The 26,183-nt window shown below is 40.0% G+C and overlaps 1 protein-coding gene across 2 annotated transcripts in view; it reads right to left on the reverse strand.

Annotated features, from left to right (window-relative positions):
* ddx46 (DEAD (Asp-Glu-Ala-Asp) box polypeptide 46) overlaps window positions 1-25,851 on the reverse strand; it is a 46,836-nt gene extending 20,985 nt beyond the window's left edge. Inside the window, exons 1-11 of one of the 2 annotated variants that reach the window (XM_034177951.1) lie at window positions 25,799-25,851; window positions 21,954-22,118; window positions 20,469-20,591; window positions 20,217-20,304; window positions 19,596-19,764; window positions 14,954-15,153; window positions 9,703-9,813; window positions 9,222-9,387; window positions 8,622-8,742; window positions 7,966-8,141; window positions 7,736-7,857 (exon numbers count right to left, since the gene is read on the reverse strand). In XM_034177951.1, the coding sequence (XP_034033842.1) occupies window positions 7,736-7,857; window positions 7,966-8,141; window positions 8,622-8,742; window positions 9,222-9,387; window positions 9,703-9,813; window positions 14,954-15,153; window positions 19,596-19,764; window positions 20,217-20,304; window positions 20,469-20,591; window positions 21,954-22,118; window positions 25,799-25,815 (1,458 nt within the window). In that variant the 5' untranslated portion in view covers window positions 25,816-25,851. Of the gene's footprint in view, window positions 1-7,735; window positions 7,858-7,965; window positions 8,142-8,621; window positions 8,743-9,221; window positions 9,388-9,702; window positions 9,814-14,953; window positions 15,190-19,595; window positions 19,765-20,216; window positions 20,305-20,468; window positions 20,592-21,953; window positions 22,119-25,798 lie in introns of both variants that reach the window. The other variant, XM_034177950.1, reaches the window with a different exon arrangement.
* Between the last annotated feature and the right edge of the window lie 332 nt (window positions 25,852-26,183).

Consider the following 26,183-nt stretch of genomic DNA (forward strand, 5'->3'; position numbering starts at 1 on the left):
AGCAGACAGTCTTAACAGAACAATTATACAGTGCATCTGGAAAGTGTTCACGGCATTGCATTTTCACATGGAGTTTTCCAAAAGGCACCAAAAGGACTAAGTCCATGAGAAACAAAATTCTCTGATCTGATGAGACAAAGACTGAAGTCTTTGGTGTGAATGCCAGGCATCATGTTTGGAGGAAACCAGGCACCATCCCTACAGTGAAGCATGGTGGTGGCAGCATCATGCTATGGGGATGTTTTTCAGCGGCAGGAACTGGGAGACTAGTCGGGATTGAGGGAAAAATGAATGCAGTAATGTACAGAGACATCCTGAATGAAAACCTGCTCCAGAGCGTTCTTAACCTCACACTGGGGCAAAGGTTTGTCTTTCAGCAGCAGTGGTGGGCACAGCTAACTAAAAAAGGTTTGCTTTGATTACAGCTAATCAGCTAACACTGCAGAAAAGTTTTCTTTTATAAAGCTAAACTGACAAACCACCCAAAAATTTATCAGAAGCTACAGCTAATCGATAACTTTCAGCATTGCTTCCAATACACTTGCAACTACTAACAAGCTGATTTTGAGTTTTAACACCACGATCGCTTCTGGTAGCATCAAACGCGACCACAGACCCAAACAATGAGTCTTCTGTCTTTGTGTGTCCTGTAGAGGTGGGCGGATTGATCCTAATATCGATACGAACGCTGGTATTGATATTGAATGAGCCTCGTGTAAAAAGATCGATACTCAAGCTTTGTTCTCTCCCGCACGCACTGACTGCTACACAGGCAGATTCATCAAAGTCTACCCTCTGTCTGTAAGAGCAGCGCTGCGCTGTGTCACACAACACGGAGCAGCGCACCATCCCCCCCTCTGGTCTTTTGTTGTTGCACCATCACGTGGCTCAGCGGTGCCAGCCAACAGCCATGCAGGTAGGCTCAGCCTGGCCCGCCCACTCAGCGCTCTTCTCGAGTCAGCTCTCTACCTCGTGAGATTTTGTTTTAAGTTGTGTTGAGTGATATTTTTTTAAACAAAAATATTGATTGTGATAATAAAGTATTTTGTTGTCACGTACAATGTTTGGCGAAATTCTATCCTAGATCTTTTGGATCCATTGAATCTATGAAGCTTAAATATGAAAAAGTATCGGTATCGATATCAGTGATACTGGGCCTGTATTTACTTAGTATCGGATCAATACCAAAATTCCCGGTATCGCCCACGTCCAGCGTCCTGCCCACTGCTGGAAGCTCCTCATATTCAAGAAGATGTGATTGCTGCCAAAGGTGCATCAACAAAGTATTGAGCAAAGGGTGCAAATACTTATGTACATGTGATTTCTTAGTTTGCTTGTTTGTTTGTTTTAATAAATTTGCACAAAAATAATGTTTTTCTTGTTGTCATTATGAGGTGTTGAGAGTAGAATTTTGAGGGGAAGAAAAAAGAATTTACTCATTTTGGAATAAGGTTGTAACAAAATGTAGAAAAAGTGAAGCGTGGTGAATACTTTCCGGATGCACCATACATACCTTATCTGATAATGTCCACATTTTCTGATGTTTTTATCTTACAAAAAAATTTTGCAGTTTTGAGACCCAACAGTAGAAATGAATTTCCTAACCAATAAAATTCCTTTAAAAGAAAGGTAAAACTAATCTGGGACCAAATGTGAGTCCATAGATGTTGTCGGATTAAAATGTACATGTGCATGCACATACACATGCACAAACTAAAAGGCCCCAGTAAGAGAATATGTTTATGCCAGCATTAGAACTTTGAGAGTTACCTACACTCAACAAAAATATAAACGCAACACTTTTGGTTTTGCTCCCATTTTGTATGAGATGAACTCAAAGATCTAAAACTTTTCCCACATACACAACATCACCATTTCCCTCAAATATTGTTCACAAACCAGTCTAAATCTGTGATAGTGAGCACTTCTCCTTTGCTGAGATAATCCATCCCACCTCACAGGTGTGCCATATCAAGATGCTGATTAGACACCATGATTAGTGCACAGGTGTGCCTTAGACTGTCCACAATAAAACGCCACTCTGAAAGGTGCAGTTTTGTTTTATTGGGGGGGATACCAGTCAGTACCTGGTGTGACCACCATTTGCCTCATGCAGTGCAACACATCTCCTTCGCATAGAGTTGATCAGGTTGTCAACTGTGGCCTGTGGAATGTTGGTCCACTCCTCTTCAATGGCTGTGCGAAGTTGCTCGATATTGGCAGGAACTGGTACACGCTGTCGTATACGCCGGTCCAGAGCATCCCAAACATGCTCAATGGGTGACATGTCCGGTGAGTATGCCGGCCATGCAAGAACTGGGACATTTTCAGCATCCAAGAATTGTGTACAGATCCTTGCAACATGGGGCCGTGCATTATCCTGCTGCAACATGAGGTGATGTTCTTGGATGTATGGCACAACAATGGGCCTCAGGATCTCATCACGGTATCTCTGTGCATTCAAAATGCCATCAATAAAATGCACCTGTGTTCTTCGTCCATAACAGACGCCTGCCCATACCATAACCCCACCGCCACCATGGGCCACTCGATCCACAACATTGACATCAGAAAACCGCTCACCCACACGATGCCACACACGCTGTCTGCCATCTGCCCTAAACAGTGTGAACCGGGATTCATCCGTGAAGAGAACACCTCTCCAACGTGCCAAACACCAGCGAATGTGAGCATTTGCCCACTCAAGTCGGTTACGACGACGAACTGGAGTCAGGTCGAGACCCCGATGAGGACGACAAGCATGCAGATGAGATTCCCTGAGACGGTTTCTGACAGTTTGTGCAGAAATTCTTTGGTTATGCAAACCGATTGTTTCAGCAGCTGTCCGAGTGGCTGGTCTCAGGCGATCTTGGAGGTGAACATGCTGGATGTGGAGGTCCTGGGCTGGTGTGGTTACATGTGGTCTGCGGTTGTGAGGCTGGTTGGATGTACTGCCAAATTCTCTGAAACGCCTTTGGAGACGGCTTATGGTAGAGAAATGAACATTCAATACACGAGCAACAGCTCTGGTTGACATTCCTGCTGTCAGCATGCCAATTGCACGCTCCCTCAAATCTTGCAACATCTGTGGCATTGTGCTGTGTGATAAAACTGCACCTTTCAGAGTGGCCTTTTATTGTGGGCAGTCTAAGGCACACCTGTGCACTAATCATGGTGTCTAATCAGCATCTTGATATGGCACACCTGTGAGGTGGGATGGATTATCTCAGCAAAGGAGAAGTGCTCACTATCACAGATTTAGACTGGTTTGTGAATAATATTTGAGGGAAATGGTGATATTGTGTATGTGGAAAAAGTTTTAGATCTTTGAGTTCATCTCATACAAAATGGGAGCAAAACCAAAAGTGTTGCGTTTATATTTTTGAGTGTAATTAAGGGCTGGGTTGTAGAATTGCTTCTGTGCGCATCTTGTATCATAACTCATAGCAGTTTTTTGTTTTGTTTTTAGTACACCATGAAACCTTCTGCTATGGCTGTCTGTTACACATGTTGTTGATCACAGCCTCAAATCAAAAAGTAATAATCCATGAGTGATATTTCAGTGTTTTATCCCCACACAGAGGCATGTGAATAAATGGTGCTTCATACGTATATAAATGAGCTCTACTTCCACAATGTGAGTGGACTGTTAATAGCTGATCTATTCAGGCACAAATAAAGCAGAGACGGTCAGAGTCCATTCGATCATGTGAAAATTCTGTGGAGTTCATGTTGGCATACCTGTGCATTCATCTACTGGACAACAGTGAAATTAAAAACATTTATTTTACCTCTACTAAGAAAAAAAATTACAAGAAGGCACACTTGTGTGCAGAACATCCCCTGCTGGTAATTTGTACCTGATCACTTTGGTAGATATATTAGGAGATATTCACTGAAGCATGTCTTTTGTCTCCTGATACTGTACTTAGAAAGAAAAACAAACAGCTGTGCTGCTGACCTAGCCATGCCAACACATTCAGGATTTGAGTAAAATCTCTAAAATACACCTGTTACTATTGAATATCTATTCAAATTTACAATCTTTGTACAGCACTAGTGAGTGCTGGACCACAGTTTTGGTCATCTAATGTGCAAATTATTTCTGCTGATGGAAGCTATGAACAAGCCAGCTCTGTGCCCAACCATGCTTCATTATTAGACCAACCCATCCATGACTGATACTGATAGTTAATTAGAGGATGCAAGTGCTGGGTGTTTGGTGGAAATAAGCATACTCACTGAATACTCACTGAATGAAAACGCAAACGTCAGCAGTGCGTCTACAGCTTACACTAATTTTGGAAAAGCCTTTGAGTTGGGAGAATGGTCTGCTCTCTGGGCCATCCTGAAGATTCAGCAGGGAGCAGATTCTGATTTCTTCATCATGAATTCTGGTGTTCATAAAGGAGGTGTACTGACTCCTACTGTGTTCAGTGCTTGCATGGACTGATTGTTAGGTAGGGTTGTACAGAACTTTGGTTCAGGTGCCTTTGCCAGAGAGGAAAGGTTTACAGACATTGACAGCATGGACAATGCTATATTCTTTTCAAAAGCAAGGGATGCTCTGATTGCAACACTTGAGAACCAGTGTGAAGAGTAAGGCTGAATCTCAATTCTACCCCTCGGCCCTTCCCCTTACCCCTTCCCCTCCGTTTTGCGCGGGCACGAGAGACAGAGGGGTGTCTCAATTCTCTTTTTGGAGCGAGGCGGAGGAGTAGGTGGAGGGCTACAAACCCCTTCAAACAGAGTGAATCTGGATGCACACTCTGTTTGGAGGGGTAGGAGGAGCTTACCACTATCTCCAAAGAAACAAACATGGCGCTGAAAGAGTCGCACAAATGTAAGTGGCTTTCATTACAAATTACACTGTTTAGAAAGTTATAACTTGCCAAAAGACTTTACAGGCAATTGCCTATGACAGCAACGTGTATACTGCTGGATGCAGGTTGCATATAATGTCGTTCTGAAGAATATCATAACTTCGCTCGTGTGCTGAGGCATTATAATGCATATACACACGAACACTATAATAAGACACTTTTATATCTCAAAATGGAGAAAATTATGATAAAGGATAAGCACATTCATAAATCTTTGGATAATAGTGATCCCTGCTGTTTGACTACAAAGTCTGTAACGTGTGTATTTTGTAAACAAACAGGGAGACCTGAGCACACTCATCTCCTAATAACCTTTCGGGCAGAAAATGAGGAGAAGATTCTGCGTTCTATGCACTCTAAAGACCAATGGGAGTAAGTTGGAAAATACACATACACACACATGTATATGTGTAACACATAACCTGACGTCCTAATAGACTGCTATTATTTTTGTCAAGGAAATTTCTAAAGGAAATAGGGCTGGGTGCAACAAATGGGAGAATTTGAAAAATAAATATAAGGTTAACAGAACTCGATGCAACTCATAACATACATACAGGTGCTGATCATATAATTAGAATATCATGAAAAAGTTGATTTATTTCAGTAATTCCATTCAAAAAGTGAAACCTGTATAATGTATACATTCATTTCACACAGACTGATATATTTCAAGTTTTTACTTATTAATTACTAATCAATCAATTAATTATTAATTAACATTATTACTATTGTTTATTATTAGTATTAATATAAATTAATGAATTAATACTTAATTAAATTAATTATTAATACCACAAAATTCTCCGACATGATTGCGATGCGTCGAAGAAATCTGCGTCTCTTATTTCTTCGCATTGATGCAGAAAGGCAAGAAAATAAAAAGAGCAAACAGGCTACTACAACAAGTTGCACTTCGGTTGCCATGTTGACAAACAGTGAAGACGGCACTTTAAGCGACGCAACATGACGCCAAACTCATGAGACGGGCAGTTTTTTTCCCCCCTAAGGCGGAAGGGTGTCTCAATTCACAGTGCTAGAGGCATACCCCTTCACCTTACCCCTTGTTTTAAAGGGGTAGGCGCAGAAGTAGGGGTAGGGCCAAGGGGAACAAAAGAGAATTGAGATTGGGCCTAAGTATGTCTGGGGTTGTGATTGTCCTGAAGTAATATTAAGATCCAGGATTTCAGTGACTTCTTTAACTTGGCCATCAGAAGTATATTTTCGTGCCATGAAACTGTCAAACTTGCTGAGATTCACCTATCTCTGCAATGACATTAATGTCTCTGGAACCTCAGTGTCTGAGGTTGAAACACCTGGAAATAACTTGTGGAGTCATGAGGTCTCTGAACAGTGGTATTTGGCAAAGCCAATATCTATGCAGGAGAATGAAGGGTGCTGGTGCTTCCTGCATTACTGTATGGTTGTAAGATTTGGATGCTAACCAGTACAGCAAAGACTAGATGTCTAGTGCTGGAATGACACTGTACCATACAAATGGTTCCTTTGTGAGACTCAGGTGAAGCTCATCACTTGTTGAGAGACCATTACCAGATGTATCAGCCATGTCGTGTGCTTCTCTGGGTTGTGATCCAGCATGCAAGTGCATCAGTGTTCCAGACCCAAGCAACTAAAAAGGTCAAAGGGAGGCTCATGCTTTGTCTAGCTGTGACACATAGATGGTGACTTCTGAGAGGTGAGGATGGACCGGTTGTTTGCTTGGGGGACTACTATTCTATCCGGGACCTGGGGTGGTTCGGTGGTTGATGAGCCAATGCATGGCAATGCATGCTCCTGGACCGGATCTCAAACCCTCCAATAAGAAATCTTTACAATTATTGATCATGGCAATTTCTAACCATGCTATATGGTGAAAACAGTCATAGCCTTTCCTAGTTTAAATTCTATGAAACAATGCAGCAACTATGCTGTACTGGTAGCTATAAGACTCAAGAGGATGGTCAGTGCACTTAGGCTGACCACAGCACAACATGCAGCACAGATGTTAAAAGAAAGATTATACTTTTTTTTTTTTTCTTTCAGTTATGGCAATTAGAAGTCCAGGGCTAACTTTAGCTGAGGTTAGACTATTTTTTCCTGGATTTAGTATGCAGGTGAAATAATAAAAAAATACAGTCAGGTCCATAAGCAGTTAGAGAGTCACAAATTTTTGGAATGGTAATTTTGTCTCTGTTCATCACCACAATGAAGGTGAAATGAAGTGATCAAGCTGTGGCAGGTGTCGCTGTGCATATGTAGTTAGTAAACCTCACTCCAACAGCTCAAAAGAATGCTCTGGTCACAAGGCCAGAGCCCTGGGTTTTAGCCTTCTGGTTAGACAGTCCAACTTCCATGCCAGAGATCATAAGTTCGCATCCCAAGGGGAGCGAATGGGCAGAGTCATAAAAACGCAATGCAGAGTCAACAAGTAAACCAAAGAATGCATCAAAAAAATCTAATCCAAAATGTAATGCAAATTTTTTTTAGGCAGAAATGTATATCACTTTTTTATTGAAAAACATAAACTAGATTTACATAAATTGAATTAACTACAAGGGCAAACTCAAATGGTTTAAGGCAATAAGTTTCCTCAAATGGTTTGAGTTCAACTAACTCATTGAGTTTTACAGTGTGCAGCATCATTTGCCAGAACATGTTTCTGCCCTGCCGGTAGTTAATGACAACCCTTTTCATCAAGTACTACAAGTACATTTCAGACATGTAGGAAGCAATAACCTCCGCACCAAATTCCACTGGAATCTCTTCGTGCCCTTTAAAATATCCTGCTGACCATCAAAGGCCAAGGAAAGCATAACTTCCCTGGAGGAAGTAATAAAGCCATGTCTGTTTACCTGTTCACTGATTCCCGTGCCTCCATAAACACACACAACCCGGAGTCCCAGCGCTTTAGAGAACTTCTTACACTCTTTGGTGATTTGTAGAGCCAGCTCTCTGGTCGGAGTCATGATTACAGCTGTGGGCACAGGAAAATAAATTATACAATTAATCTTTCTTTCAATGACAAGAGTTTGCCAACTGTTTCATGATACTAAGAGGAAGTATAACATGAACGGGTCCTTACAAATGGGTCCCTCAGACTCCTCCAACTCCCTCTGGTCCTTGATGTGTCGGAACATGGGCAGGAGGAATGCTATCGTCTTCCCGCTGCCGGTCTTTGCGATGCCAATGAGGTCTCGACCAGACATGATAGCAGGAATGGCTTGAGCTTGGATGGGGGTTGGCTTCTCATAATTTTGCCTGGGTACATACATACAGGGAACAAAAAAGTTGACACTAAAATGATCTGTTGCTTAGTGGACAATAACGCTTATGATTTCACAAAACGGTTAAAGGTTACGCCTTTTTACCATTAAGCCTAAGATACCATAAAACTTGGAGGTGGAACCGGATAAAAGAATGATGCTAGGAAGCATTAAGGTCATATTATACAGACAAGTCTATAAGTATTTGAACAGTGAAAATGTTGTGGGTTTGCCTCTGTACATCACCACAATGGAGTTCAAATGAAACAATCCAATGTGGTTATAACATAGACTTCCAGCTTTTATTCAAGAGGTTTAAAAACATGTGTTTTAGGTATTTAGGAATTAGACATTTTATGCTCAACAAGCAGCCAATCTGCTCTGTGTATGCCTGATTCCATCAGATCTATGAAGCTAAGCAGAGTAGGTCCATTAATAAAAATGTCAGGATCACACTGACGTTACTCAAACTCACTTTTTCAGGACGCTGAGGATCTTTCGAGACACTCCACACTGCACCCAAGTCTTGATGGGTTTGGGACAGCCTTTACCTTTGACAGTAATGCCTTCCAGTTCCAAACGGTATGTATTCACTTCTGCATTGATTTTTTTTTTTAGGGGGGGGGGGGGATTTGAATACAGAAAGCTGTTACATGGGTACAACATATTTACAACTATATTCTGAATGAGCACAGTATACACAATACTACAGCTGCTGCAACAATACACTCATGTTCAAAATCTTCCTGGTAGCCTTATTGTTTAATGGAGTTGTACCACCATCACCACACCTGAAGATCGCCTGTCACACAATATTTTCCTCATCACCACTAAGTAACTCAGATGTGTTCAGTCAATCAAGAGCTGGTAGATCTGGCTAATAAGTAGTTGGTGTAGTAAAAATAAATTTAGTGGTCTCCAGGAGCAGTGTTGGAACTATGAGTCTAAGACATTCTGTCTGTGGTTCAGCTCTGGATAGAGATATGACAGTTTCTGTCTACCTCTATCTCATTAGCAGTAGAAAAGCCTTTGACTCAACCAAGTCATCATCTTCATTGTCATGTTGACCACTGACCTTCTTGAGTCATCTTGGCTAGCTCTGGTACCTCCACATAGAAGTTTTTACGGTAAGGCTCATACTGGATCTTCTGGTGGTCAACTGGTTCCAGGACTTTCCTCTGTTTGGTTTGGAAGCCTGTCAGAGCTGTTTGCAGATCTACCTCTTCCTCCTCTGATGAGTACTGCCAAACATATTAACCAGGTGTTAGACATACAAACACTGGTAGGTTCAATGTCTGACCAGATGAGAAAAAAAAAATTGGGTGGAAGAAGGCAAAAGAACATTACTTGCCCCACCCTCAATACTACTACTAAAGTGTCTTTAGTTGAGCTGCTCACAGGACAGCTTCCAGGTGTAAGGACACAGCATGTCTTAAAAAGAGGTCAACACTCTCATTACAATTATCATATTTAAATAACGGTACATAAATACATAAATAAACCCCGGGGCAGGAGAACGCTAGTTAGCATGTTGGAGTATTATGTGAAAATCTCACCTCCATAGCATCCTGATCATTCTCCATCAGCTCACCCTTCTTCTTGTGAGTGTGAGGCCCTTTCTTGGTTTTAACGACTGTCACCACTTTGGTTACTGTCATTGCTCCCTTCTGAACAGGGGTGAAACGTAAATAAAATGGATGCTGATAAAAGACATGCGAAATAAACATGAAAACATATGATAAACACCAACAAATAGGACTGCAATTCCTTTACAGATTCTAGCAGAGTGGGGTTTTAAATGAATGATGTGTTGATAATGTGGCTCATAAGGACAACACAATGAATCAAAAACATCCATTGGGTAACAGGTGGGCTTTCACTGCCTCTATTAATCTGATATAGGTCCTACTGGTGCTCATCTCCATATAAGCATCTATGACGACTCCTGGACAGGATGCCAGTCTGATGCCAGTTACTTCCCCAGCAGAGGTTGCTACAGATTTATAGCTGAGTGGACTGAGACAATGTAGTTTAGGTGTCTTGTCCAAGGACACAGACAGGAAGCATGAGCAGGAGCTGGCCTGCCAATATGCAGACCTGGGTTCAAATCCCACTCACACTCTATTAATAATTTGCAGAAATTGTCATTTGACACTTTCACAATGTTGTAATTAATGTTGAAGACATTACAGCCACTTCAGAAGGTTTTGCTTCAAAGTGACGTGATTTATTAATTCATTCATTTTCTATACCCACTTATTCCAATTAAGCATCATGGGGGGGTTAGCCGGAGCCTATCCCAGGCCTCCAATCTATCGCAGGGCCAACAACACGCAGAGAAAAGCACATTCACATCAATGGCCAGTAGACCGCTGTTACATTGTTTGGCGCATGCTCGCTGAGTACTCCACAAGTCGCTCATGTGGAATGCCGTGGGGAGCAAAGCATTTTAATGCGGATGCATGCTCCACATAACTACACAGACTTGACTGAATCTATGGATAACACTGAGGCAAATATCTCTAACTTGCCCAAAGAAAAATGGACAAAGTCTCTTAAACGTGTCTCAGATGTGACAATCGGAACAATAAGACAATACTTATTAGAGAACATTGACACCAGCAACTGTAATCCTGTATGCACATTTTTCATGGTTTTATTCTTGAAAATCATTCAACATTACAACAATATAAATAGGTTATGTGAAAACTACATTTAAATGTCTTGATCAAATGTCTTGAATTTTCCCATCACGGAGTGTTCTCAGGCAGACTGTAAGGGCAATTCCATATGTGTCGTACGGGACATTCAGAGATTCATTTCCAGCCTGGTCAGACAGTGTTAGAGCAAGTACCTACATTTTAGTGCAAATAGGTTGTGATACCACTGGGCAATATTGCCTTTCTGCATACTTTTGATCAGAAATGTTTTCGGAAGGGGAAAACAGGCAAAAAATAAATAAATAAAATAAAATATCAAACGTCGTACAGGACGCAGAAAATTGGTAAAATTCTTTCCAGTAAATCCAACACAAAAAGTCTGAGCTGAATGGAGACAGATTCATGTAACCATGCTGGAAATGTTCCCTAGAGTCTTAAAAGAAGCCTAATGAAACCTTTTCTCATATGACTATTTTTTATTAAATGCAGAGACTTTACAAAAGTACAGGGCAGTGTGTCGTACGGGACATCGTAAATGTGTTGTACGGGATGCTCTGAAAAATGATAAGGTTTATCCCAAAACAGTTGTATAATCTGTCATTTCAGTTAAGGTTATTACAACATATGCTGTAGAATATCTAAACGACTAATTTTGTGCTTGATAAATTATCTTATTACCATGTGTGGAGGACAACTGGGGTTGTATGTCATACGGGACATAAGAATATGTCACACGGGACAAACAACTTAACATGGATGTTACAAGCCTACAAATACCTCAATCCTATGAGGTTTCCAAGCAACGTACATTTTTAATACAATGGTCTTGAACTTAGAATAGAAAATACTTTATTTTTGTTAAGAAGAGAGATAATTATAACTTGAATTCTTAGACAAAATGTGAACATGAGAACAAAAACAAGATTTTAAAAATCTATGAAAAACTCAACTTTCATTGTCTACCGGTATTGTGGTATGTCAAAGCTACACATAGGCCTACCTTGCTTGGCCTACTCATCATCCATAGTTATCTGTTAGCTTTTGCAAGTGTATTTCAACTTTAGTTTAACCTGTTCAGTGTTCTGCAGTAAACACTGTCCTTTCACCAGTCGATTCACTCATAATCCACAAATCATCACTGAATATGACTTTCATCCAGTCATCCACAGTCCACAATTGCTTTTCCTTAGCCCCTTGTAACCTTGTTTTTTTTCTGTTTAAGTGTTAATGATGGCTTTTGTTTAGCTTTTCTGTATGTAAATCCAATTTCCTTTAGGCGGTTTCTTACAGTTCGGTCACAGACGTTGACTCCAGTTTCCTCCCATTCGTTCCTCATTTGTTTTGTTGTGCATTTTCGATTTTTGAGACATATTGCTTTAAGTTTTCTGTCTTGACGCTTTGATGTCTTCCTTGGTCTACCAGTATGTTTGTCTTTAACAACCTTCCCATGTTGTTTGTATTTGGTCCAGAGTTTAGACACAGCTGACTGTGAACAACCAACATCTTTTGCAACACTGCGTGATAATTTACCCTCTTTTAAGAGTTTGATAATCCTCTCGTGTTGGAGCCATGATTCATGTCAGTCCACTTGGTGCAACAGCTCTCCAAGGTGTGATCACTCCTTTTTAGATGCAGACTAACGAGCAGATCTGATTTGATGCAGGTGTTAGTTTTGGGGATGAAAATTTACAGGGTGATTCCATAATTTATTCCTCAGAATTGAGTGAGTCCATATTTATTTCCCTCTGCTTGGTCTAAAAAAGTAACTGTTACTGACTGCCACAATTTTTTTTTCTTGATTTCTTATAGTGTTTCTTAAAGCCAGAAAGTTGCCATTTGAAATGACTTTAGTTTTGTGTCATGTCTGTGATCTATTTTTTTCTACAAAATTAAACAACTGAATGAACATCCTCTGAGGCCGGTGATTCCATAATTTTTGCCAGGGGTTGTATGCTGTAACTTCTGGGTATTTGTATTCTTAACAATTTCAATCATGTTCAAGCATCTTTAAACGGCATATTCCTAGTTTGTACAGCTTGAATGTTGTTTGATCGTGCTCTATCAAGGTAAAAATTTGAAGATGAAGCAGAGTTGGTTGTGGATCTGGCCAAGGACGCAGTTCCTTACTTTTGTTTCTGCATGGGTTGCCAAGTCTGCACATTATAAGACAGCCTGTTAGGAGGCAAGCCAGTTTAAGAAGCTTTATCCTAATTTTGCACCATGGGCGATCGTAGTAGAATGGCACCCTGTGGAATAGGCTGCGAGAGCATTTGCGTTTTGAACGAAAATGCACTTAACATTATGCCCCCCCCCCCCCAAGTTGACAGCTGAGCTGGGAATTACGCTTAGTTGAGGGAGATTTACGCACCACTGAGCATCCACATTCAGAATGTAACAATGGTGGATTGAGAGTCATCAATTCACCAAACTAGCATGTCTGTCAATCAATCAATCAATAAAGTTATTTATACCACTCTTTACAACAACCAAAAGGTGGCCACAGTGCTTTACAGTAAAATCAAGAAATAAAATTCACAGGAATACAAGCAAGCATACAATAAAATCAAAAAGGTACATAAAAATGCTAAACGTCACATTGCCACATGGTATTAAAAGACATTTTAAATAATTAAGTCTTGAGCTTTGATTTATGCGTAAATTAGGGGGTAACTTGTTCACTTGTTTGTGGCCAGCTATCGCAACAACCCCATCCCACCAAAGCTTGCATTTTGACCTTGGGACTTCAAAATAAAGTTGAGCAGATGACCACAATGCCCTGTTGTAACTGCAGAAAGTTAAAATGTCAAACAGATAAAACATGGCAAAATAATTAATGGCTTCAAAAATAAACATTAAAGTAGACCTGCATTGAAATAAATGTGGTCAGATTTCAGAAAGAAATAGCTGATATGTATTTATAAGACCCCTGTGAATGCAGTAAAGTAAATCTGTAAGCCCAAATTTGCAATTCAGTGGAGAAATCTTCGTTTAAAAATGACAAATTTGCAGCTAAAATTTAGCCCTCTGTGAAAACAGTTTGTACAGCCGTATCATTTCCATGACGTCAGGGACAAGACGACGCGCTCCCACCTTCAGTCCGATCCCGTATTGAAATTGATTTTATCTGTTAGTAATGTTACTTATACACGTCCTGGTTTCAACATCCAAAAGTAAGCTGCAATGAATGTGAGATACAGATCTGTGTGCTCAGATCAGTAACAACATCGACAGTGGGCGCCGTTCTTCCTCTCCCGCTCTCTGCCTCCGCTACGCTCGCTGTTTTAATGCGAAGCGGCCGGTACACCTGTTGCTGCAAGGACAGACTTCTTGCGGCAAAATCCACAGCACCGCACGTCTCGGCAATCGGAGCCCCAGAGCTCCATGGACACAGAGAGGTTTATATATTTTTAATGACTGCTATTCTTTGCGGGTCTCGCCTCCATATCCCGCGATGGTACCGGAGGCGAACGACAGTAGATTTTCATTGCAACACCACTCAATCAAACGGGCATATGAAAAAGTCCCCCAAAATAATTTTCAAGCACAAATAAAAGAAATGTGTACTCACCAAACATGCCGCAAGACAATATGAAGTTTTAAAAAAAGTAGATCCTTCCGTATAAGACAAGAAAAAGGTGCAGATGCAAACTGACGTAAATACACAAATTACAAATGGCGCAATGCATGCTGGGAGAGGGTCTTGTCCGTGACGTCTCGGCAGCGTCCAAGATGAGAGGGAGAATTTGCGGAGGGCTAAATGTTAGCTGTAAATTTGTCATTTTCAAATGAAGATTTCTCCGTTGAATGACAGATCTGGGCTTGCAGATTTACTTTACTACATTCAGAAGGATCTCATGTGTAAATGTAAGTCATTTTTTGTTCAAAAAATCTGACTGCATTTTTTTCAATGCAGGTCTCCTTTAAAACCTTAAAATCGATTCTAAAAGGAACTGGGAGCCAGTGGAGTGAGTAAAGTACACAGGTAATATGATAACATCTAGAAGTGTTCATTAAAAAGATGAGCAGCAGCATTCTGCACAAGCTGGAGGCGTGCAAAGGGAAAGAAGGACCAGGTTAGAAGCAATCCTGGAACGTGCTAACCACAAAGTCACTGTGCCACCCTGTTGTCAGATATAATCAAGCTCACCTTATCATTTCCTTTCATGGCTCCCATGTTAAACTTCTTCACTTCCTCTTTGACCTCCTCCATGTAGGCATCCAGGGGATCTACATCATCCTCCTCAGCCTGCTGCTCCATGGGTGTCTCCATCTCACCTTCTTCCTTCTCCTCCTCTTTTATTCCCTTATTTTTGCCCTCCTCTTTACCTTCTCCATCTTCATCATCATCTGCCTCCATCGGAGCAGATCCTTCATCGTCGTCATCTGTAACAGAGCCAACAATACAGCTTTACAGCACTACAACTGGCCAACTTATCAGACAAGTTTGAATTTGTTTATTCACACAGTTACAACTTTAAAAAGCCAAGTTCAATGTCATTAATTTAATCAAATTTATCAAACACTGACATCTCTTCACTGCTTATCAAGTTAAAACAGCAAAACTAAGACATTACAACAGCTTGAAGGGAAATAGTGCATAATACATGGAAGAGCTGATATTTAAAAAGTTTAGGGAAACGGATTATTTTGTCCAGTGTGTGTATACATATTATATATACACACACACACACACACACACACACACACACACACACACACACACACACACACACACACACACACACACACACACACACACACACACACACACACACACACACACACACACAGAGTGGTGGGCACAGCTAACCAAAAGTTACCTTCCATAACAGATAATCAGTTAACTGAAAAGTTATCTTTTATAAAGCTAAACCAATGAACCACCCAAAAAATTAGCAGAAGCTACAGCTAACGATAACTTTCAGTATTGTCTGTGGTACACTGGCAAATACTAACAAGTTGATACTGAGTTTTAACTCCACAATCATGGGAAATACTAACAAGCTGATATTGAGTTTTAACTCCACAATCACTGCTGGTAGCATCAAAGGCAACCACAGACGCAAACAATGAGTCAGCACTTGTGTCTTTGAGCACCCTACCCACTACTGGAAGCTCCTGTTTATGACATAGCTTGCAGCAGTGAAGCAGTTGAGAGGAGCAGCAAAGCTCAACTCTCTACTCAATAGCAGTGTCGCTGTGAGGCGGAGGTCTTGGAAAATAAAGCAATGCTGACTTATGGTTTTGAAGTGTAAATAAAATGAATACAGATAACTCCATTAATGCCAATTCAGTCATTTGTACAAAGTTAAAACATAACATATCTTTTAATTTTAAATAATGCACTAATTCTGAAGTTTTGTAACAAACGCAGACAGATGCCAAAGGGATTATGGGTAAATGAGCCTCCACTAACACTGATTGGTTGACTCATTCATTCTATGTAAAAACCAATATGTTAATGTGACGTGACGCGACGCGTGTGTTGGTATTTAAATGTGCTTTTGTAAAATATGCCATTTTATTTATATGATAAAAAAAGCCGTTTGCTAAAGCCAAAACTAAGTCAAGTTGTGATTTGGCAATCGTCTGATGTAACCGGGGTCAAAATCCATAGAACACTGCAATCTACTGGCGCCCAGACCCGTACCCATAATCCTTTGTGTAGAGGTTTTTTGGTTTTTTTTTAATTTGTTCCAGAGAGTTCTGCGGTTTAAACAACAGAATCCATGACAATTGTAAATGAACATTATATAACCAAAATGTATCTTTTTATTTCTTTAGCTGCAGCAAGAGGTTGCAACAACTATCAGACGCGCAAAGAATTATAATTTATGCGATATCTCAATACTTAGGGCAAATACTGCCACGAACACTACTGGCTAGTAGATGGCAATAAAGACCGTAGAGCAAAAAAGAAAATATTGGAGAAGCAATCTGAGCTTCTTCTGACATTTAAAACAAACACAATAACAAGTAACAACTTCTATGAACCCAGGGAATATATTCATGAGAATTTTAGGCACAATATACAAAGAGTTTAATGCTGTTGTCCATTTGGAGCCTGATCAGAGCATCTCAAATGCATTTCTCCTGTCGTAACTGTACTGCAATTACCCATAATGCACCAGCATATCGACACTAAAACCTTCAAAATTAGTGCAGTACTTTAAAACCAGTGTTGCCAGTTACTTTGAAAAAGTAATCCAATTACTGATTACTCCTTGAAAAAGTAACTTAGTTACTTTACTGATTAATCAATTGTAAAAGTAACTAAGTTAGATTACTAGTTACTTTTTTAGTTACTTTCCCCAGCTGCCGACAACAACCCTTCAATGACTTCAATAAAAATAAATACTTGTTTTCTAAAACGTAAAATAAAGACCTCTTTCTTGACCACATATTTAACTGTTGACAGCACTGTAACAGTAAAACTTGCCATTTCTAACCAACATTGTTTATAAATGTAACTATTAAATTCTTTCTAACATTTTTCTACCATTTAAATTCTCTCTAAACATTTTACTTGTCGAAATTATTATTATTATAAGTGGTATTAGTAGTTGTAGTAAACAAAGGCTTCAAAACTGGACCTTTAATCTAGGGGTGTTGTGGAGGGGCACATCCCTGCCCCATGCCCCCATTCCATCTGGATTCGCCCCTGCTTTGGCGTTTGAGCACAAAGAATGGATAACATTTATTTATGCAGAAAACATGACCAGATTTACAAGTAAGAAAGTTTTATTGCGTTTTCACATCATGTGGTCCTCAGAAAAAGAGTTTAGGTGCATTTGAGTGGAAAATAGTGTTAGTTGTTGACGCGTCGCGGAGGATCAGCTGTTTTTAACGAGCAGATACAAAGCGGCTCAGCTCAGAATTCTAAATAAAGGAGAAAAAAAGCATAAAAATGTCTTTGTAAAGCTCAGTGCAGGGGTGCTGTTGTCACCGCACTTTAAGAGGTGAGGACGAGTCGTAGCTGTTACAGAAAACCGCGGATGAAAAGCTCACAGTTTCCTTAAAGTGGGCAGTTCAGTCGAACCCCGACATCCTGCCCACAGACCAAGTTTAATGCTGCTATCGACCCACAATGCAAAAATAATAGTAACGCACACTGACTTGGAGAAGTAACTTTAATCTGATTACTGATTTGGAAAGATTAACGCGTTAGATTACTCGTTACTAAAAAAAGTGGTCAGATTAGAGTAACGCGTTACCGGCATCACTGTTTAAAACTAAAACATATAGCCGATATTTACGCTTCATAAAACTTCAGAAGTGATGTTAATTTAAATAACATGTCCAAAATTAGTTTGTTAAAATTTCAACCATAAGTTAAAACTGTATGCCTCTGGATGACTTGGGTGATATTGCCGGTGAGTCAGTATGGTGTCAGGAGCAATTATCTTGTGACCAGATCTCCTCTAACTGCAGAGGATAGAGTGGTTTTTCTGCTACAAAACTTTTAACAGGTAAGCACTAAAATCTTTGGTATCAGACTTCAAACGTTTTTAATTGTTCATGTTTTATTCACCTAACATATTAGTGATCTAAAAATTATCGGACCAAAATTTATCGGAAGATAATTGGTCCGATGATGCTTTTCAAAGTTATATGAAAAGCTAATCCGATCTGAAAACATTAGCTTCAATAATTAGCAGTTAGCGGATTTGTGCCCACCACTGTGTGTATATATATATATATATATATATATATATATATATATATATATATATATATATATATACACACAGTTTTTTACATTTATTCTTCCTTCCCAGCCTTTAAATAAAAACACATGACCAACAAATGACCAAGAATTATATCAACAGCAAACAGCCATACAACTTTAGTGCATAAACATCCAAAATAAAACTCTAATAATTACTGTCATAATAAAGTAAATATAGTGTTTGTCCAAACAGTTGCAGATCAAAGGTTCTTCTCAAATTGTGCACTCCATAGCTTCACAGTTCTCAAACCACTGACCTCTGAGCTCTCTAGGAGTCAGAGTTGCTGCACAGAGCAGCCAGCTCAGTTCTGATACAGAACCCTAATGATCTGACTGGAGAAACTGGGTGCTGTAATAGCAATTACCGCTTTGTGGTGGAGTGGTACAAAAAATCATTTTCTTAAATATAAGAGATAAAATCTTTTTTCTATGAAAATCCTTATCTGTTTCACTCCACCATGATGCTGTGACTCATGATACAACAAAAAAGTTCAACGATCCCCAGTTTCTCCAATATCACCTACAGAAGCCTACATCTCCTTTAAAGTTGTCATGGGTGTCTTGGTGGTTTTTTCAGTCTCCATCTTGCACACTCACACTGTTTTTGAGAACTGCCTACACTAAAAAGATTTACCATACAGTATTATATTGCTTTGTGTTTCTAAATGACTGATGGAAATTAAGTCCAAGACATAATCAATAAAAAAAATAATATTACTTATCTATTGAACAGATAGGTAATTTTTTTTTTTTTTTTTTTTTTAAGCTGAGGTGAGGTAGTTCGGGCATCTGGTAAGGATGCCTCCTGGGTGCCTCCCAAGGGAGATGTTCCAGGCACATCCATCTGGGAGGAGACCCCGGAAAGACCCAGGACTAGGTGGAGAGATTATATCTCCACACTGGCCTGGGAACGCCTCAGGATCCCCCAGTCAGAGGTGGTCAATGTGGCACAAGAAAGGGAAGTTTGGGGTCCCCTGCTGGAGCTGTTGCCCCCACAACCCGAACCCGGAAAAGCGGTTGAAGATGAGATGAAACCTATTTAACAACAGTGTTTCCTCACCATCATCATCCTCCAGGCTCCACTTCTTGCCCTGCTTCATCTCCTCCAATTCTTTCTTGATCTCACCAATGTTTTCAATGGCCTTCTTCCTCTGCTCTTCTCTCCACTTTTCCACACGCTCCTTCCTCTTCCTCATTTCCTCTTCCAACTTGTTCTGGTCAAAGTCTTGCTGCAGGGTCATAAAGAAAAGGTCAAACATATTTTATTTAAATACATAATATAACCATCGGGGGAAGGAACAGTTGTCAGGGTAATTTAACAATGAAGCGAATGAATGAATGAATGATTAGGCACAGCTGAAATTTTTCACAGAATCTCTAATGGTTTCGTCCATTAATATATGGATGAAACACTATATGAGAAAATGTGACCAATCATATCTGGGAGAGAGATCACATGTAGTTCTATTCGCCTGCACAAATGACAATGAATGAACATGAATAAATGTAAGTGGAACAACAACGATATTTGGTTCAGAAAATCAGACTTCCTATGAAGAATGTTAGAGCCATTCAAGTCAGCTATACTGAAGAATGACTGTTTGTGGTGCAAGACAGTATGTCTGAGAAAGAGAGAGAAAAAAATTCTTGTCTGTCATTATCCTGTGGTTCCAAAACTTACATCCTCAACTTTCTCATCATCTTTCTCCTCTTTAGGCTTTTTCTTCTCCAATAAGGTGTCAAGGCCTTCTTTCTCCTTGCTCCTTGACCTGTGAAAGATTGAAAAAGAAACAAGAAAACAAAGACTAGAGCATCTTTTTTGGGAGGTGGGTGGAACAAACATTTTTATGTTTTTGTTGACCAAAAAGAACAAACCTTTTCCCTACAACCATTACCTACAGTCATACACTATGTAGCTATAGCTAAAGCATACTTTTCATCTCCTTTCTTATTCTTGGAGGGGCTGCTGGACCGGGACCTCCGGCCTCGGCTCCTGCTCTTTGACCGCCTCCTGTCTCTGCTCCTAGATCTCCTCTTGTCCCTGCTCCTGGAGCGCCTGCACAGCCAAAGCAAACATACAAATTTAACTAAAACACACAGTTATCATTAGATATTTCAAGACACCATATCAAGACAAGTACAAAGATGTGACTACTGGAGGCATTGTGGCTCAACCATCACTACCATATCTTCTGGGACTGCCCCAGTTAAGGGCTTTCTGGAAGAGTATCTAGGCCTCATTAAAATACCTATAAGTTTCGATGTTCTGTATTTGGGTCATGTTCGTTTTTCGGAACGAAGGAGAGAGACAAAGCTGCTGCAAAAATTCTTGGTGGCTAGCAAGAAAGCAATTACAAGAAGATGGTTAAGTCCAGTCCAACCCACCCTTGATGACTGGATTGGAATCACTCTGCAGATATTTAGAATGGAAAAAACTGGCCTATCAAATAAGGATGCAAAAGAACAAATTTGATAAAGTTTGGAATAACTGGATTGCATTTATAGCCCCCACGAGAGCAAACTTTATCTGATCTCACTGGTGATATTGCTCTGTAACCAACCCATTTAATTTTTGACTGGTTATTGATGATCTCTGTAACGGCAGCAGAGCCCCCCAGTTTATGTACATAGTTGTGTGTGCAAATTGTTCTAGCTTTCACTAAGCTGTACCAGAGCTCCCTTGGAGTGAACTGTGAGCCTCATATGGCTTCGGTTTATCTGGACAAATTGATGGTGCATGCCAGTGGAGGACAGTCGTGTTTCTGCAGGTGCCGCCCTATCCCGAGTTCGATGAAGTCTGGGTTATTAGAGGATAGTGGGTGTTATAAGGGACAGGCAAAGTCTGATTTGTGATCTGTGAATGTACATTCAGCGGCCTCATATGTCCTGGAGGATGGTGTCACTTATTTTATGGACTCAAAATACACAAAAATGGAAAGCCAATTGTTTTTATCTTTTGTAATGATGCCTTGTTGACTTTTTTCATGTCCATTCCAAATAAAGATACAATTATAAAATAATAATAATAATAATAAGACACACAGGTTTGGAGAAACCTGAGACAGTCACTCTGTCATTGACAATGCTTGCGTCATAACTATTTAAACAGGAATGCACATTGTGATAATGGTGAAACTTTGTTGCACTGCTGATTTGCTGACACTCTAAATTGTAGAAATCATGGCACACCACATCTGTTCTCATTTTGTGCATGCAGATTTTCCCTTTAATTGCTGTACTTTAGTACCAGCAGATAAAAATTTGCTGGAGAAAAAAAAAAAAGCATTATTTAATGTAACCCACTTCATGTTGTAATTTACTAAAAGTATTGGTTCAGGCACTGGCATGGTTTTAAAGTCTTGGTTTTGCACCAGTATTGCAACCTAAAAACTCAAACAATACCCAACTCTACACCCACCTGGTTCGCTTTCTTTCTCGGGAGCGAGACCTGCGGCGGTCCCGGCTGCGAGATCGATCCCTTCTGCTTCGATCCCGGTCATCTTTCTTGGACCGTTTGTCCGGAGAGCGACTCTTTGAGCGAGTTCCTGACCGTCCCCGAGAAGACGAGCGCTTCCTGTAGTGTCTGAGGGGGATAAAAACAAAAAACCCAAATTATGTGGGAAAAAGACGACTTGCATGTGGAAACTGAATAGATTAAACAGTTTTCAAGTAAACTGGAAACTACCATGCCTTCTTGGTGGATATTTAACCCTGAGAACAGAGGTGGGTGTGTGTATATATATATATATATATATATATATATATATATATATATATATATATATATATATATATATATATATATATATATATATATATATACATACACACACACACACACACACACACACACACACACACACACACACACACACCACACACACACACACACACACACACACACACACACACACACACACAGGCTTGCAAAAGTATTCAGCCCCTTGGTATTTCATGCATTTTAATTTGTTTATGGCATTTCAAATACAAAAAGTAAATGAGGCTTCTCAATATAAACATTTCTAAAATTATCTTTCTTAGACTCAAAGTGAAATCAAATCTGTACAACTTGACATAAATTAATTAAAAATCTAAAATCCAAGATGATGGGTTGCACAAGTTATCAGCCCCATTTGGTATAATACCTGTAAATAATAAGTTGAATTGCCAGTTTTCTTCAGACAAGTCAGGGGATGGATACATGAACATTTCCAAGTCACTGAATATGTCTTGGGCTTTATTTACATCAGTTATGAAGAAATACAAACAGTATGGCACTCTATGGTAAATCTGTGTGGAGTACACAGTTCTCAAAAACTGAGTGACTGTGCAAGAAGGAGAAGAGTGAGGAAAGCCACCAAGACACCCAGACAACCCAGAAGTTACAGGCTTCTGTGGCTGTCATTGGAGAAATTGTGCCCAGTGCATATTTTGCATTTTGTATCCCCAGTTATACAGCTTCATGATAAAATGGCACAGAGGAGGATTTTATTAAAAAGAAGACCTGAAAGTTCAGCTAGAATTTTCCAGAAGGTACATCTGATATGCAAGCCTAGATTTAATGTTTTGGTGAAAGAAAATCCTCCTCTGTACCACTTCATCATGAAGCTGTATAACTGGTGATACAAAATATGCACTATGCACAATTTCTCCAATCACAGCCACAGAAGCCTGTAACTTATTCTGGGTTGTCTGGGTGTCTTGGTGGCTTTCCTCACTCTTCTCCTTCTTGCACAGTCACTCAGTTTTTGAGAACCGTCTTGCAGAGATTTACTTTCACTTTGAGTCTAAGGAAGATAATTTTACAAATTTTTATATTGAGAAGCCTGATTTACTTTTTATATGTGAAATGCCATAAACAAATTAAAATGTGCGAAATACCAAGGGGCTGAATACTTTTTCAAGCCACTGTGTATATATATATATATATATATATGCCCTGACAGTCCTAGTGTGCACTGTACAGGATGTCTCAAAAAGCTGTGGATGTTTTTTTTGTGCAAACTCATTGGGTTACAGAAAACATCTGTCTCTCTTTTCATTCAACATTTTCTTTAAAGTCACGTAATTCCCCGTTTCAACATTTTATTCAAGCAGGTGTGTGGAACATGAAATGAACTACAGTCACTTGCCCAGTTCTGGATCATTGCCAGTTCCGGATCACTGCTGTAGTATTTGCGCCGCCGTTTTTAGTAATCAGCACAAATAAGCTAATACTTGGTACCAATGGAAAGACTGATGTTTTGTCTAAAAATGACCACAAGCTCGACCAGACCCAGCCATCTTTGTGATCAGCAGAGGAATCAAAACATCTGGTGTTGGTGGTGTGCGCGCTTTTTCTGACTCACTCATTCCTGCAAGTGTGAAAATGACAATCTCTATTAAGTAGCAAAGGTGAGTTAGCCATTCAGTGTTTTTGGTTCTAGAGTGGGAAAATACTTACTTACTTGAGCAGAAAATGTCAGTGTGTTATATCTTGCTGTTTAACTGCTGCACGCATTTATCTCTGACGTGAAAATTTGCCTGTTGTGGATCACTGAAGCAGCAGCCTCGTGTCAGTACTTATGAGCCATGTGGACTTTGGGGGTCATCTCAACATGACGAATGGGCATGAATCTGGGGGCTTTTACTTTTTAAATTCTGGAGAAATCTCACCTCCACACATTTAAAAACCTCCTTTGCTCTCCATCTCTAACATTATAAGGTGTGAAATGATAGCAAGTTGGGGCATCTTGTGACACCCTCTCTACTTTTAAGATTAGGCTTAAAACTTTCCTTTTTGCTAAAGCTTATAGTTAGGGCTGGATCAGGTGACCCTGAACCATCCCTTAGTTATGCTGCTATAGATGTAGACTGCTGGGGGGTTCCCATGATGCACTGTTTCTTTTTCTTTTTGCTCTGTATGCACCACTCTGCATTTAATCATTAGTGATCGATCTCTGCTCCCCTCCACAGCATGTCTTTTTCCTGGTTCTCTCCCTCAGCCCCAACCAGTCCCAGCAGAAGACTGCCCCTCCCTGAGCCTGGTTCTGCTGGAGGTTTCTTCCTGTTAAAAGGGAGTTTTTCCTTCCCACTGTAGCCAAGTGCTTGCTCACAGGGGGTCGTTTTGACCGTTGGGGTTTTACATAATTATTGTATGGCCTTGCCTTACAATATAAAGCGCCTTGGGGCAACTGTTTGTTGTGATTTGGCGCTATATAAAAAAAATTGATTGATTGATCTTGTGCTATCCTGACCCACTTCATTGAGTTAAAAGCTTAGGGGGAGATGTGAAAATCCAAGAATGTTTATTACCACAGATTTTATTTTATCTCCGTTAAGGAATGCCACCCAATTTGAGTAATCACTTCATTTTTTGCTCGTAAAAACGTATAACATTGCCTTTCGAAACTAAGTAAATTCTCATTTAGTAAGTATAATTTATATCATTTTGTGTTCAAAACACATTCTCGGGCACAGTGTGTACCATTTTGCATTAGAAGGGCTCCAGCCAGATGCCAGGAATGCCCCCAAAGTGACACAGAGTGTCGTGATCCAGAACCGGTGTCATGTACAATTCTTTTCGCCTCACTTAGAAAACAGTGCTTGGAACTTGAGGTAGATGGATGAAAGAAGCAAAGCACCTTCCCAATTTATGTTGATATTTTGATGAATTTCTTCATTTACAGCTACTGTCAGTTATTTAATGGATGTTATTATTATAAGCAGTAATATTACGAATAAATAAATCTACGCATGCGTAACATTCTGCGCTGTATTCTAAGCGAAGCGGAAAGAATTGTACGTGACACCGGGCAAAGTGATCCATTTCCGGCAAATATTTGCACCACACATAATGTGGCTTCACACTTTAAGTAGAAGCGCTACCCCATCCTGACTTCTTCAGCAAGATAACATCCAAATACCCAATAAAGGATATTCAGTTGCATTATGGCTCCGTATAGCGGGACTTTAAAAAAGGTGATCCGGAACTGGGCAACTGACTGTACTTCAACGATAAACATATGAGAAACCCATCAAAACGTAGCACAAACGTAAGTTATAAATACAGCGCATGACTTCATGTGCTTTGGCCAATGGATTTCGTTTCTGTATTTCTTAAAATCATATAATAAGTTATAGATGTGCTAGTCAGTGTTGACGGACATGGACTAGCATTTGGGCATCCGCGCTACAGGCTAAATATTAGCCATCAGCCAAATAACTCTGCGACAAAATAGTTATATAAAAAACAAAACCACAAACCTAAAAACTATGACGTACCTCGACTCGCGTCCCATCTTTGTCGGTCAAATGCAGAAGTAAAGTTGACAGATAACTTAAAGTGTTATTGTTGCTACGTTGTCCTGCCTAATGAACTCACGACGTGAACAGTTCTGTGCCCAACCAAACTCGTTGAGCAAACCAGGAAGTGCGCCACCTAGTGTAGGGAGGTCCGGGTAACCGCTGTAGAAGTACAAAGAAAAGTGGACGATGGAGTTGTATTTTGTCCATCCACCTCCACTTCGTCTTTTCCCTTTCTTTTTCCGTGTGCTTCCATTCTCGTCACTCTTGCCAATATCTTCTTGTCTTATTAATGTTGTAGTACTCAAGATTGGTCTCCAAACCACAATGGAAATAAGTGGTTTTCACTTTCCTGTGTTATACG

This window comes from Thalassophryne amazonica, chromosome 9 (genome assembly GCF_902500255.1).
Source record: "Thalassophryne amazonica chromosome 9, fThaAma1.1, whole genome shotgun sequence".
Taxonomy (NCBI): Eukaryota; Metazoa; Chordata; class Actinopteri; order Batrachoidiformes; family Batrachoididae; genus Thalassophryne; species Thalassophryne amazonica.